The sequence below is a fragment of the Balaenoptera physalus genome, assembly GCF_965194825.1.
Source record: "Balaenoptera physalus genome assembly, chromosome: 10".
In the NCBI taxonomy this organism is placed as follows: domain Eukaryota; kingdom Metazoa; phylum Chordata; class Mammalia; order Artiodactyla; family Balaenopteridae; genus Balaenoptera; species Balaenoptera physalus.
Window position 1 is genome coordinate 26,354,236 of NC_138889.1, and position 15,262 is coordinate 26,369,497.

Below are 15,262 nucleotides of genomic sequence, written 5' to 3' on the forward strand. Positions count from 1 at the left end.
CTGTGCAAGTTAAGGTGGGAAACCCAAAAGGCCTTTTGATGAAGCAGAATCACTCAGTAACAAATCAGATGTAAATATAACATAGGACAAAAAGGAATATAGGCAAATCCAAACAAGAAAGCTGTTTTTTTCATTGTAAAAATCAAACTCGTGTCTTATCCATTCACCGCAAGTCTAAAGAGATAACTGTATCCACAAATGCCCGAGCATGTGTTTAATGTCAAATTCTTAGCTCATTGAGCCAGGGGTTCAGTTTCTGCTGTTTAGTGTTGACAGAGCTATGATCTCAACCTCCGGAAGGAAACCTATTCCCTTTCTGCACTGGCCTCTTTTTTTTTATTATTTTGTTAGAATCTTTATTATACTACTTCATGGTTCTTTACTTAACTATTTTTTTCATTGAAGTATAGTTGCTGTGCAATATTATATAAGTTACAGGTGTACAATATAGTGATTCACAATTTTTAAAGGTTATACTCCATTTATAGTTATTATAAAATATTGGCTATATTCCCTGTGTTGTATAATATATCCTTGTGGCTTATTTTAAACCAAATAGTTTGTACCTCTTCCCCACTGGTACCCATTGTGCTAAGTGAAGTAAGTCAGACAGAGAAAGACAAATACTGTATGATGTCACTTATATGTGGAGTCTAAAAAATACAACAAACTAGTGAATCTAACAAAAAAGAAGCAGACTCACAGATGTAGAGAACAAAGTAGTGGCCTCTTCTTTTATATATGTCTTGATTGGGGTTATCTCATGGTGGCCCCTAGGATAACATGGGTAGACGAATACGGCAGTGAGATGAGATCCCTGGCCACCTTCTCTGCCTGCATCCTCCAACCCTCGCTCATCCCACACCCGCCTCCTCATTGCGCCAAAGGAAACATGAAATGACTTCTTAATGTAATGTAATATTTTGTTCTTCCAGGGCACACGGTCTGCGCCTTAAAAATCATGGGACTCTTCCTTCATGACCATGCTCTGTTTCATTGCCCTTGTTTTCCAAGGATGCCGAGACATTTCTGGAATCTGTGAAGAATAACTTGCCTTGTTCTTCTCCTTCAACAGTCTCCTGGATTGACTTTGACATCTGGGTCCTGACAGAGACACCTCCCCATTTCAAAACAAGTTTCCATGCTCCTTGATGTGGTATTAATATGCAGTGTTGCAGCTGTAGCTAATGCTTATTGGTGTTGTTAACCAAATGCTCTTTATGATTTGTTAGTCTTCTATTTCCAGGCAGTTTTACTGCCCTTCCAATGTTTCCTATATATGCTGCTAATTTAAGTTAATTTCTCCTTTTATTTAGTCTGTGATTTTGTTGTTGATTTTTCTCCCTGCCCATTGTTTACATCAGTTTTTAATTTTTTTGTATTTTCCATGTGATCTCCTCCACTTTCCTTTCAACCAATCATGTGCGTGCGTATCATGTGACTTTGTCATGTGGCTTGCATGGTGCTGATGATGTCGTCCACGCTGGTGAACAGAAGGTAAAACTCTTTGTTCTGATTAGTGAAATAAATCTGGGACCACAGCCTGGCACGTAGGGCCCACTCATTTCTTCCTGTCTCGGATTTCCTAAGCAAAGCCATTTGAGAGATTTCCTCTTGTTCTCAATCAATGCACATCCAGAATTCATCATCCTTCGTAGCCTTTACATGACAATTTGATACCATGACAGCCTTTGGTTTAATGGTTTGCTTCAAGAAATTTGGCTATGGTAAAATCACTTTAGTCATGGCAGAATTTGCACCTTTGAATTTTCACCAGATAGCTCGTAAACATTATTTCCCAGAAATCAATGTTGCAAATGAGCTTTATAGCATTGTTGTTTAACTTTTGTAGTTCTACAAACCACAGTTGCTCTAAAATGTCCCACTTCCATGAAAACATAACATTGCTACAGAGAGAAACGTATCATTCCCAAAGGTTGTATTTGCTCAAAACCAATTAGAGAGTTTCATAAAATTCATGCAGATTGAGGACTTTCTGAAATGAGAGATTTAAGAATTTGGAATTAGAGCAGTTTGGCTGTGATGGCCGAGGTGTCACTTTTCAAGTGGCCCACCTCCCACTCTGGGCAGGAGGGAAGAAAACTCAAAGCAAAAGTCACTTGACAATTACCATGACTGGAGATCCATGTAATCCAGAAGCACACAATTGACCCTTGCAGCAAAGGCAAAAAAAATTATAACCTAATTAAGCGCACAGGAGTGACAAAATAATTAGTTAATATTGTGACTGTCACAACCTTGTAAAAACATTTCTTATTTACCATGAAGAGTAAAGGAAGCCTCTGCTCACCACTTCCCCCAGTAAAATCAAACACCCATTCAAACCTACCCTGGGAGTCACGTGCGTGACTAACTGAAAATTTGTACTTCATGTCACAACCTGAGACACACACGGGCTAAACTGATCACAAAAGGGAAACTAACACCAGTAACCCCCCAGGGCGCCCGTGCATGCAAGGGGTCCCCGGCGACCTCGCTTCTCTGAGAGCTGATTGGGCGACATCCACACGAACAAAACCATCGGCCGTTCGTCTCGCATGTGCTCTGTCCCTGGTCTGTCCTGTGTCCCGTGCACCCCACGTGTGTGAGCCCTGTACGTGCCACCCCTCGCCCTCCGCATTGACCCCCTCTGAGGACTTCAGCTCTCTGGGCATGGCCACCGTGCCCCAGTTTAGTCCCATTTACAACCAGACTCCTGGACAGGGTCTTGGATGGGAGGCATCCTCGTTTCCAAAAAAGGAGATGTTTAACATTTACATCGTATGAAATAAAGGAGGGATGTCCCCAAAGCAGGGAACCTCTATAGTGCTAAAAACTTGGACCTAGCTTAAAAAATTATCTTAATCTGTGAGTCTTAGGGGAAGAGGAAAGAACATTGGGAACCTATGATTATATAAACTCCAAGTCCCACACACAAAAAAATGTGGTTTCATTATTTCCCTGAGGGAGACAGGCTCTTTTCAGACTTGGGGTGACTGCTCAGAGGCTGAACCTTTCCCCTGAAAGCTGAAGTGTAAGCAGATATTGGGTTGAAACCCCTTAGTTTCTTCTGTAAAACCAAGTTGGGTCATTTCTGTGCAATGCTGTGATTCAGAATGAAGCGCAAGGTAGAAGCTAATTCACACCTCTGAGGAGAGATCTCTTGCAGACATTTTAAGCAAGGCTAGAAGTGTTTGAAGGTGTTTCCCACAGTTGCCCTAGAAACACACCTCAGCAGTGGTCTTGGCTGTCAGTAGAAAATTTGGCCAGCACGAAAAAATCACCTCGGGAGCCTGCGGAATTCCAAAACGTGATCACCCCCTCATCAAACCACCCCTCTCCTGCCATTTGCAAGGGGGCAGACAGAGAATGGTTACGCAGATGAGCAACAAGCAGCAGGAAATGGCCTTTAATAATAAAATTGAAGGGAATGGAGAAGCTGGAGCAAATAAAATTTACAGAGGAGAAAAATAAATCTTAGTTAGGGATGGTTCCTCTGGGCATTAGTAAGGTTTCAGGTGAGTTAAGCCTAATGAAGAGGGTTTAAGTGAACAGTGGGTTGGTTGTATGCCCACAGTAGATTACATCCAGTGTCCACTACCCTCCGCCCCCCCAGCCCCCCCCCCCCACAAAATTGCCTACGATGTGATTAACATATGCCAGGTGTCCGTGCACCTTTGGTTTCCATCCAGAAGGAGATGAACACAGGCATTGAGCACAGCCCAGGGCCACTTGGCCCCTGAGCCCACAGAGCTCTGCAGGGAGGGGTCCAGGGCAGGGAAGCTCAGACATCTGGCCCAAGGGCACAGGCATGGGTTTGTTGAGAGTGTAAATTTGAGCCCCTGATGCCAAAGTTTATTTCTGGTATCATGACAACACATAACTGCGGGTCCCGCTTCCTCCATGCCTCCATCAGCTACCGAGGACTCTGCATAAATGGGACACCCTTCCCACCAGCATGTATGTGATGAGATGCCCCCTGCACCCCCCTGTTCGTGTGCTGCATGTTTGAGCATGGATCCCTCCCCACTCATTTGTAATGATCTTTTTTTCTTTAGCTACTGACACTGACTTGTACTAGGAAATGCTGATTCTGATGAACTAAACCCTTTAACACCCACTCTTCCTTCTTAGATTGAAAACTTCACTAACCATCCCTTCCACCCCCCTCCTTTATTTTTTACAGCTGTGTGTCTGGATTGCCACGGTCTTTGGCAGGTCGACATAGACTTTTCACCAGGGGTTCTGCTCTAATTGCCTTTATTCCTAAGGATTCCCAGCACTGGTGGTTACCAGGATAGAAAGCTAGCATGAAGGGACCAAGGCAGTGATGTATATCAGCCCGAATCCTGTGGGCATGGACCACGGGGTTCAGAAAGTGCCCGTTTCCCTAGGGTTTACCAGTATGAGGGCTGAAACCTCCCAGGAGCCTCATACTTCTTAATAACGAATCTCACGTCCATGAAATAGTATTGGAGATGTTCACGCACCCACCTTGTGACCTCGGAGGCAGGAGCCAAGTTAATTGTTGGTGATGGCAGTTATTTCTGTCTTAACTTCCTCAGCCTGGATCAGCCCCCATAACCACAAGCCATACCTTTGTGGTTGTATTTTCTTTTTAGGATGATGAAACAGAGATAATTGATCAATGAATCTGTTGGTGTTTTCATGACACCCACGAGAAGGGAGTTGGTACTTTTGTGGTTCGGTCTGTCAGAGTTCATTTGTTGCTGTTTAATTCGTCCTCGGTGCTGCCAGGCCTCCCCCCCATCCCCCGCCAGCACGCACTCCCATTCACAATTCCCAAGATAACTCGCGCTGGGAAGATTTGTGGACTGGATGCCTCCATGAGCCTGGCCGCAGAGAGCCAAGCATCCTTACTCTGTAGAAGTGGGGGACCTGGCCACACCCATACCCGCTCGTTCTGTACCCCAGCACTCCCCAGAGCCAGGGACTAGGATGGCATAGAGTCAGGTCATGCTAGCACAGCAGATCCTTAACAATTAAGAGACAAGCGCTCAGGAGAAAAAGAACACTTTACTCCAGAGGCCTGATCTGGGGGGAGCGATGCTCGAGACAAATGGATGCCAGTCCAAGCACTGCAGGCTGCTCTTTGGGAGTATTGGAAAACCACCTTAGACTAGAATAGCCAGGTAGGCTGCCAAAGAGGCATCAGGGAGATGTTGAGGGTCCAGGAGTGTATGTGGCATAGATCACATTCGTCTGTTTGACATTAGGGCTAAGAGGTTGGTCTGAGGAAGGAGAGTTGGTGGTCTAATAACTGAGTCCTGATTCCCTTTGGTAATTTGCTGATCCCATAAGGACCAATCAAACTTCGAACTTCTTGATGTAATTTTAAATGTTCTTGAATTGGAAACATCAAGCAAGCGTCATATCAGAACAGCTTAATCATACATTTTGGACTTTTTAAAACAGTTTCAAATTGCTTATAATAAATAATCAGTAAAGGGGAACAGGCATTAGGAGAAACAGAACGAACAGTATTTTTAATGCCAGACAATCCTTTTTGGTAGTAAAAGATTCTAATGCAGGCCCTATAACCATCATTGGGTTCTTCTCAGATGCACCAAACCCTGTGTGGGTCCTGATGGGAGAGAAAACAAAGTGGGTGAAGACAGAACCCAGGTCCAGCCTGTCTCAGCCTATTGGCCCCTCAGCATTTCATTCAGAACATACAACTCTTGGTCCTTGGGCTTTCTGAGTGAGAAGTAGAATATTGTTTTCCTTCCAAAATTCATAGTTGCTGTTCAAAGGCCCTGGGTTTGTTAGAATTTTTGTTGTGGAATTCAGATATCCAGCAGTAGTTTTCTGGTCCCAGGGCTTCTGCTGACGAGGAGAAAGACATGAAGCTGACTCTGATTTTAGGGCCAGTAGCACCATAATTACAAAGAAGAACCTGCAATCTACATGGCCAGAAATACACATTTCAATTACGGTTTCTAAGGGGAATTTATAGGACCTGCCAGTAATATTTTTGACTGTATGCGGTCTCTCTGGTACATTCTTTTTTTTTTCTTGCATACACGATTTACATTCTTCTAGAAAATACTAGAACTGCCTGATATTTCATATTTGTTATTGACAAGGTTTATTTTTACGAACACCACTGTTTTAGTCTTTACATACAATATTTAGGGAAAAAAATTTGACTCATGGCTGAAGCTAAACTCAGAGGGTATAATTAACCCCAGGGGTTTTCTTGGAGCCACCTGCCGATTGCTGCTGAATTGCAAACCAACATTTACAAATAATTACAATATTGGTTTTGCTGAAATTACCCATAATGATTTCAATCAGAGCAGCCATCTCAGAACAGAGTGTATGCTGGGACCCTCTAAATAATTTCCTCTCTTAATGTGTTCAATAAAGCAGCAAGCCTCCTGAACGCCAGGCCCATTTCTTTGGTGTCAGCCCCCTCCCTCCTCAGGCGTGGCTGGAACATTATTTTTTCAGAGAGCTTAGGAAATCGTTTCTTTAACCCCATTTCTAATCTTTAAAAAAATTGGCTGCCAGTAAACATTTGAAGATGAGTAAGACAACTGATTAAACAAATATTGCTCTTTCCACATCTGTATGTACTTACAACAAGTTGCATGGCCATATAGTTGGTCCAAATCTCTATGATATTAGTTGAATAGTATCATCCTTTAGAAATACTGTCATAGGAAGGGTTAGAGTTCTGTACAAGGGCCCCACCATGCAAAGAATTGAATAATAATTGAATAACTAAGTTTTTTCATTTGGCAAACAAAACCTTGTCTTAATCACTTTTGAAACTCGAAAGCCTAATGGACTACCCGGTACTTAGTATGTACTGAATGTGCACTTGATGAATAAATTATCTTTAAAGCACTCTAAATGATATGATATAAAATACTCTAAATTCTATGAGAAAGCAATACACATCAGAGTTACGTGGTAGTCACTCAGCTAAAATGGTGGCAAATTATAGTGTTCTAACTTCTATAAATGTTAGAACTATGTTCTAACTGTGGTATAATTTTTAGTGGTTGCTCTGTGATTCCCACTATATTTTTTCTGAAACAAATCCAAAAATAGGACAGCACCTTCATCAGGGCTCTTGGTTTTTGCAGGGATTCCTTGGCTAGATTTTTGTTCATATGTCTTTGAAGACTCTTGGGGTCTTTTTTTCAAAGACAGGAATTTTTTGAGATAACTTTTTTAAAATTGTAGAAAAAATGGGCATCTCTGTGCCTAAGTGATATGGAATTGTTGAACTTGCGGTGCATCTCCCTAAAATTGACTGAACATCCTAGATTTGGGGTTCTGTGTTTTACAGCATCCTGAAAATAGCCAAGGTGTTCTTGATAACTCATCCTAGCACAGTGACTGTCACAGTGTCACGGTGATATCAGAGTGAGGAGGAGCCCTCGGGAGCATCTGGTATTTTGCAAATGTGGAGACTGAGTCAGTGACCTAGCCAAGGCACTAGACACCCTGAGCTCCACTGTGGCATCCTTAGCATTCAGTTCTAAAGGGAGCTTCACAACATCAGAGAAAGCCCCTTCTAAGTAGACACTCCCCCCAAAGCAGGGTTCACTGTTTTGTGGTATTGATTCAGCCTTGGAAAGCCATACAGCTCAAATCTGAGAGAAAATAGGAAGGAAGGTACAGACAGAGCAGCCCCAGTGCAATAATCTCTATTTCCCTTCCTAGGAGGCCTCGGGGGAAGGACTAGGTCCTTGCCTGGTGGGTGTGTTGGAAGGACCGCTGATGCCACCTCCTTCCCTCCTTCTTAAGGCAAAGAGACCATTAATCCCAGAGTCAGTGTTGCAGTTCTGAATACAGAAAGTTATAATGATTAATGTAAGTCTTCATTCAGTCCAGGGTCACCAACATCCCGTTTCACCTGGGACTAAGGGTTTGTCCATGGTAAAGGACTTGCAGTGCTAATGCCTGGAAAGTCACAGGCTAACCAGGACGAGGTGGTCACTCTAACTGAGCAAGAGAGTAGAATTTGTAAAGTTCTACTGCATCTCCTATTCCATTGTTCAGCATTGTTGAATCTACACAGACCTCCTTCCCTGCTCTAAAATATACTCCACTTTGAATTTCTTTTTGGCACTGCATATCTCTAATGGTATAAGACATAACTGAAATATTATCTAAGACTTAGAGTGGTCCAAAAGAATTTGAGAAGCGTACACACCTTGACATTATCTAAACCAAATCTCTAAGTATTTTCCACTGAGTAGTTGGTGCTGGTGGCTAGATAGTGGCGTAAAAGCAGGACAGGTCTTTGCCTGAAGCCCATTTATCTTTTAGTTTTTCTTTTTCTTTTTCCTTAATTACTGATTGAAGAAAACACATAATAAACACAAATTTTCCTAAATACTTTATCCCTCAGACATTAAGATTACACAGCCTCCCTGTTGTTGCTTTTATGTGTCCCCATGACTAGTACATGTGCACCAAGATCGCCTTGCCATCCTGTTAATTGAGCTTCCAGGTGGTGTGTGTGCTGCCGGCCTAGGCCGAGTAGCAGGGCTCTCGTTAGCTTTGTCTCTGGTTCCTCCTTGCCTCAAAAGGAAAAGTAGGACACTCAGCCACTGTAGGTTCTCAGAGTAGCTGGGTGAGGAGGGTGAGCTGGACTGACCAGCAACCTTCTCATTAAATTACGAACGGTACACTGTGGGTGATGAGGCCCAAAGCCTGGTGACAAGCCTCCCCTGGCTCTCGTATCCCATGTCTGTGACTCTGTCTTCCAGAGAACAAGCGAGGACCACCCACCCAGAAGGTAACTGTTTTATAGGCTCTCCAAATTTTCTGTCTGAGGTCATGAAATAGATACAGAGATGCTTTCCACAGGAAGTACAGGGTTCCCAAGTGTTTTAAATCTTCATTTTAACTTTTTATAACAGATGTTCTCTCATCTCATTGCTTTCAACATATACTAATGAAATAGCTTCTCTTTAAGTAAATCGGCATCTTCCTGAAGAACCGTCCCAGCCCTGGTAGTTTGTCACATACAAGCTTATCTTTCTTCTCGACCTTGGATTCAGAGTTCTACTGCAAGGAAAAGAGAAACATTGACTTTTTTCTGTTGAGAAATGCTAAAGACATATTTCCCTCTCTCTTCTCACAAATAAAAAGACTTTAATGATCGTTCCATTAATACAAGGTACCAAGGATTATCACTCAGGCTGTTGAGCCGCAAATGCAGGATACTTACAAGAAACTTGCCTACAGCAACTCGTGCTTTACTTAATCACAACTGGAAACTCGTTATTTTTTTTAATGAATCTAAGTAATAAAATTTAATTCATACAAAGATGGTCACAAGCATGCAGCATCATTCCACCCCAGTTAGGGATTAGACCACTGGGATGAATCATATATCCAGGGGAAAAAAACTGGGCTGCTTTGAAAAATTATTTGATGGGCGTAAGTTTTCTCCTTAAATGCTTACATTTTCCCCTATTTCAGGCTGTTCCTCAAAATGTACCAGGTTCATAAAAGTTAAATCTGCAGTTGTAAGAGCAGCTAAAAGAAAATACAAGCACATGACAGAAAAAAAAAAAAACAACAACACTTCTCTCTAAAATGGTGAAAGGACTATGCTAGTAGGGAGGCAGTTTCCCAGAACATTCCCAAAAGGCGTTCTCAGTTTGGGCTAAGTCTGAGGCATCCAACTGGAATTCAAAGTTTTATATGCATTGCTTTTTAACCATTTGAATTGCTGAGAAAGCAAGAGGCCAGCCCCACCCCATCACTACATCCCATTCTGATGGATTGGATTTTCATTTTGTGGATGAAAATGTCATGCGAATTACGTGGCTGTTTCAGGGGAACCCAGTGCACCTAAGCTCGAAGGGCAGATGGGAGAGGATGGAAACTCTATTAAGGTGAACCTGATCAAGCAGGATGACGGCGGCTCCCCGATCCGGCACTACCTGGTCAAGTACCGAGCGGTGAGTGGCCTCCTTCCCGGGCTTCACACCACCCCGCAACCCTGACATCTGCCTTCTTGGAGCAGCAGCGTGCAAAGTCCAGGGGGGCAGGGGCGGCCTCTGTGCCTGGCAGGTGGCTCCTGGGTCCAGGTTAGGGTTTTACATTCCAGGATTGACTTGCAGCCTTTAGGTCATGTCTACACTGAGACCATTTTTTTTTCAGTCCCCTATTTTATATTTTTTAATTGAAATACAGTTGATTTACAGCACTGTGTTAATTACTTCTGTACAGCAAAGTGACTCCATTATACATATATATATATATATATATATATATATATATATATATATACACATTCTTTTTCTAATACTCTTTTCCATTATGGTTTATCATAAGATATTGAATATGGTCCTCTGTGCTACATATAGCATGGATAAACACACTGAGACCATTTTAAAACCTCTAAAATGATTTTGGTGACGACAAATCCATACCATGATTGATTTTTCTGCTTCCTAAATTATTCTACGAAGTTATCTTGCCATCACCCAGTACTTTTTGCAAATAACATACTGATATCTGATAATCACACTTGGATAAAGTGTGTATCATAGGCCAGGCATGCAGACCCATGATCACATGCATTTTCTTCTCCCCAAGAACCCTACGAAGTTGGTCTTAATGATTATCCCCACTTTACAGAGGAAGTAAGTGAGGCTTATGCAGTCAGTGACCGCGTGACTCATATAGCCAGGCAGCCAGGGTTTGAATCCAGGTCTGTGTGCCTGAAGAGATGGGGTCCTTAGCCCCTGGCCTGGACTGCCTCAGGTCCTAAACCAGCTCCTTCCCTCGCCCCACCCCCAGTGCTCGTGCAGCCCACCTGAGCTGTTGTCACCCTGCTGTCCGGCTACCAGTGAGCCTGGCCTTAAGCCTTTGCTTCTGGGTTTGCCCACCACCCATCTAAGATTTCTGACATTCCACCTGTCATCCCCAACCCCCAAACTGAAAATCATCCCATTGTGGTTTTTTGGGGTTTTTTTGGTTTTAGAATGACCCTTCGCCATTGCCTTCCACAACCAATTGCTGAGAGGTTTAGAGGCAGCCTCTGAGCATTGGAAATAGCCTCTTGCTAGGATTTTTTGCCCGTAGAAAATAATGAACTTGAGAGGAGTTTTCTTTCTTCAGATAGCTCCCCAAATAGGCTTTTCCCAGGAAGTTTGACTTACTCCCTCTCTGCCTTTTGATCAGCCCTGCTTGAAGTGCCGTGGGAGCCCTAACCCAGTTAGGTTTACGGAGAGTCCATACAGCACAGAGCACTCCCGGGCACACGTCTCAGCCGCTGGGCAGCCTGTCAGTCCACTCAGCCCTCTCCTACTTAACTGTGAAGTCCAGTGTGAGCCTGATGTTGGAGGAGGAGCCTCAGTTGACTTTCCTAAGGCCCAGCCCAGAGGCACCACCATCTGAGAGGTCCCTGTGGTTTCCTTGCTGTGGAGTAGGATGCAGGGACTGGGCAGGTGGTCCCATGGAGCCCACTGGAAGTGGGCAGTGTTGGGGGGAGGATGTTATTATGTGTTGTTATGCTGATGTGGCCCAACAGACATGGGACCCAATTCCAGCTTTGGGACCTGAATAGGTCACCCAGTCTTCCATAATCTCCATTTCTCCATCAATAAAATGGGGAGAGCTTATCGAGCTGTTGTAAAGATTAGTTATAACATAAGCAAAGAACCTGAAATGTGCCTGACACTTGGAAAACTCTGTACATGGTAACTGTGATAATCACTGCTATGATGCAGGCTGGGGCTGGAAATATCTCCCTTATGAGGCCACATCAGGTGTCAGTGTTCCAGAAGAGCCGTCCCAGCTGTGCCAGGCCGGCCTGCCTTAAAAAGACAATTGGGGCAAAACACTGGGATATGTTAGACTTCGACAACCTTAGCTGTCCTCTCTCTTCCACCTCAAAATCCTAATATTTGCCGAACATTACTATTATTATATATTATTAATATGTATTATGTAACGTAATGTTTGCTTTATATTCTGGCTCTCTCTTTTGTAATGTTGTTTGCCAAGGAAAGAAGCCTTTCAGAGAAAGAGTACAAAAACTGCTGAATTTCTTCGTTTTAAATTAAAATGGGGCACATGCTGACACTCTCAGGAGCCAACTTAGAGCCATAGCCCGGATTCCAGTTAGACTCTGAGGTCACGAGCGCCCCCTTCCAGCATTTCCCCACACTGGTCATGGCCATGACACGAGAGCTATCCCATTCCTAAAGGTATCTCTTTGGCTGGCACAAAGCATTTTTCTGGGAAGACGGCTGGCTCTTTTGGAATGTAACTCTTCCTCCAGCCTCAGCCACGGGCTAGACCACCTTCCAGGTGACACTGTTAGCATATGTTCTGCTCTTCTGGGGAGCAGCCCAATATCCAGTAGACATGGGTCAGCGTCTCCCACCCAGAACAAACTCACTGGCAAACGTGTAGCATAGAACTGGAAAGAACATTCGAGAAAAGAGGGGCACCTATAACTCCAGTTTCGTGCCTGAAATTATGCCCTGGGCAGTGCTCTGCTAAGCTGAGTGTACCTTGTAGGCATTCTGGGCACCTCAGCCTTGGACCTGACAGAAGAATTCACACCTGTGACACCTCCAGCTCCAGTCTCAGAGACCAGGTCACACTGCATGGAAAAGGACCATCCAGTTCAGTGCAGCAGATGTGTGTTGAGCTCCCTCCTACGAAAGGCTTTGGGCCCAGAGGCTCTTGGCCACAGCTCGACTGCCCATGTGGCTTGGGGAAGTCACCTGACCTCTCCCTCCCTTCCCAGTCATCAGCTTTAGTAAGGGCCTGGCAAAAGCGCTGGCAGGCTTGTTGTAGGGATGCAGTGAGAAGATGTGCAGAAAGCCTTTAGTCCAATGCCTGGCACGTAGTGGGTGCTCCATAAATGATAGTTTTTATTTTTAATAAAAGTGGAATCTGTGCAGTGTTCCCATGTCAGGGAGGTGAGTCACACACCTGAGTGTGACCAACATTCTGAAACAGGACAAGAAACACAGTTGTTGGATTACTCTTCTAGGCCATGGGCCAGCATTCCAGAGTGTAGCTTGGGTCCCTGCATGCTCTCAAGGTGATGCACAGGACATTGAAGAGTTGGCCCCATGCCACACTGGCAGTCTGCCGCTGTTTGTATTTGCAGGCACGCACGGTTGACCTCCTGACCTGCGTGATCATTTACCTTTAGGTTTTTCAGGCTGGTTAAAAATAAAGACCATGTCCTATCTTTGGTTTTTATTTCTGTTTTGCACAATCCCTTATGTTCCTCCTGTTAGCTGGTCTTAGCAGCTATTTCATCTAAAGCTTTCTGGTGTCTTGTATCTTTCTTGCCGGTTTCTCCCAGAAGCTCTCCTCCGAATGGAAACCAGAGATCAGGCTCCCATCTGGCAGTGACCACGTCATGCTCAAGTCCCTGGACTGGAATGCCGAGTACGAGGTCTATGTGGTGGCTGAGAACCAGCAGGGAAAGTCCAAAGCAGCTCACTTTGTGTTCAGGACCTCGGCCCAGCCCACAGCCATCCCAGGTATGACGGCTTTGCTTTCTGTGAGTTTCCCGCTTTGAATTAATGCACAAGTGCCGCACCTCCTAATGTGCCTGAACAGCCCCTGACAACTCGCTTGCTTACAGCCATCCTCATGATCGGTTGCCCATGCAAAGCTTAGTTTTGCTTTGTACCTAGCTGTGCAGTAGGTTGAGATGGACTGGACCCCCAGGAAGGCTTGGCCAAGCCTCCTGAGTGAAGGTCCTGTGTCATTCAGCCTGGGAGGACTGATGATAAGCCAGTCCGTGGGACCCCTCAGATGGGAAAGACCCCAGCTCCAGCCAAGCTTTGGATGCTGGTTGAGGAAGGATCCTTTTTCGAGACCTTATCTGCTATCTACCATTTCATACAAGGACCACGTAACTATTTTTAAGCACTTTCTATCTGATGCTTGCTTACCTGCACAACTGTGGTCCAAATCTCTTCTCTGTGGGAACCCCGAGAGAAGGAACATATGGTGCCCAGTTAGTTAGTTAAAAATCCTCTCTGCCAAGGGCCTCTCAATTGAAACAAAGATTAAATTGAGCCACTTGAAACAGAACAAGTGGAGAAAGTAGACGCTGGAAACCCCCATCCATGAAAGGCAGTCCAGTCTGCTAGAGGCCAGGATGGGAGCAGCTCTCCCAGGAGATGCAGATCTGTCTCTACGGATCCAGGACCAACTCAAGTGTGGGAATAAAGTGAGAGTTCTGCTTTCCGCCCCAGCTGGCTTGCTGCTGATGGCCAGTCTCCTCAATGACCTAATTCCTTGGAGCAGAAGGAGATCTTCATCGTCCCTCTCTGCTTTTCCAGAGCAGCCAGATGCCAACCACAGGCAGGAGAGGTGGGCATAGAACACACAGCTGCAGCCTAGTGGAGGGGTCCCCATAAATGCTCTGCAGTGTCCAAGTGTGGTAGGAAGATGCTCCAACCTCCCGGTGGCCTTCGTCTGGCCTCCATTATGCCTGTCCTGTCTAGAGTGCTTGCCCCCAGCTCTCAGCTCAGTGATCACGATTGCTCTTTCCAGAGGGAGAGAGGCCAGAAAGGACATGGGCTGCTATGACACAGGGCTGTGTGTGTGGAAGTGGGTTAGTCGAGCAGCAACAAAGTAAGATCAGTGTGTGCTTCCCGATGGTTGGTTGTGCATGAGTGTGTGTGTCTGATAGATGTGTGTGTGTGGGCCCCCAGGGAATTGGCGGCCATAGCTGAGAAGTGTCCGTGGTCCTCCCCTCTGCATTGACAGGGAGGCCCCTTAGCATAGGCTAGGGTGGGTGTCTCTCTGCAGGCACCGGTCACGTGGTCAGTGATGAAGCCAAGGCATCTGGTTGTGACTGTAAACAATGTTCTCCTAACTGCTTCATAGGCTGTCCAAATAGAGGTGGCCCTCTCTATTCTCTGCCCCTTCTTTCTCTGCGTTCTTGGGTCAGTTTTCCCTGAAATTGACAGTCTGGTGGGAGTGTCCAGATCTGCTCGGCTTTTATGGGGCACTTAGGAGATGGGGGAGTGAGAAGCCTTGAGTGATTCCTTTGCAGTGAGACAGATTTCTCCTGGCATCTATTTCCTCGGGTAAGACTTCGTAGGTGGTGATTCCGACACACTGCGTTCCCAGGCTTGGTACTGCCAGCGGCATCAGCTTCTGGGGTTGGAGAAGTTGGGGCCACTGTGTGTCAGATACAGAAATTCTGGGAAGACCAGTCCCCTGGGTCCTGCCCACCGGAGTTGTCAGAGTCCTTCTGGCTAATCTCCCAGGCTTCCAG

At 45.0% G+C, this 15,262-nt stretch overlaps 1 protein-coding gene across 24 annotated transcripts in view; it reads left to right on the forward strand.

Annotated features, from left to right (window-relative positions):
- LOC309668511 (neural cell adhesion molecule 1) overlaps nt 1–15,262 on the forward strand; it is a 312,134-nt gene that overhangs the window by 280,886 nt on the left and 15,986 nt on the right. For 15 of the 24 annotated variants that reach the window (XM_082478413.1, XM_082478424.1, XM_082478403.1 and 12 more), the window contains 2 exons: nt 9,829–9,953; nt 13,331–13,508. In XM_082478413.1, the coding sequence (XP_082334539.1) occupies nt 9,829–9,953; nt 13,331–13,508 (303 nt within the window). Of the gene's footprint in view, nt 1–9,828; nt 9,954–13,327; nt 13,509–15,262 lie in introns of all 24 variants that reach the window. The other 9 variants (XM_082478402.1, XM_082478421.1, XM_082478419.1 and 6 more) reach the window with 1 other exon arrangement.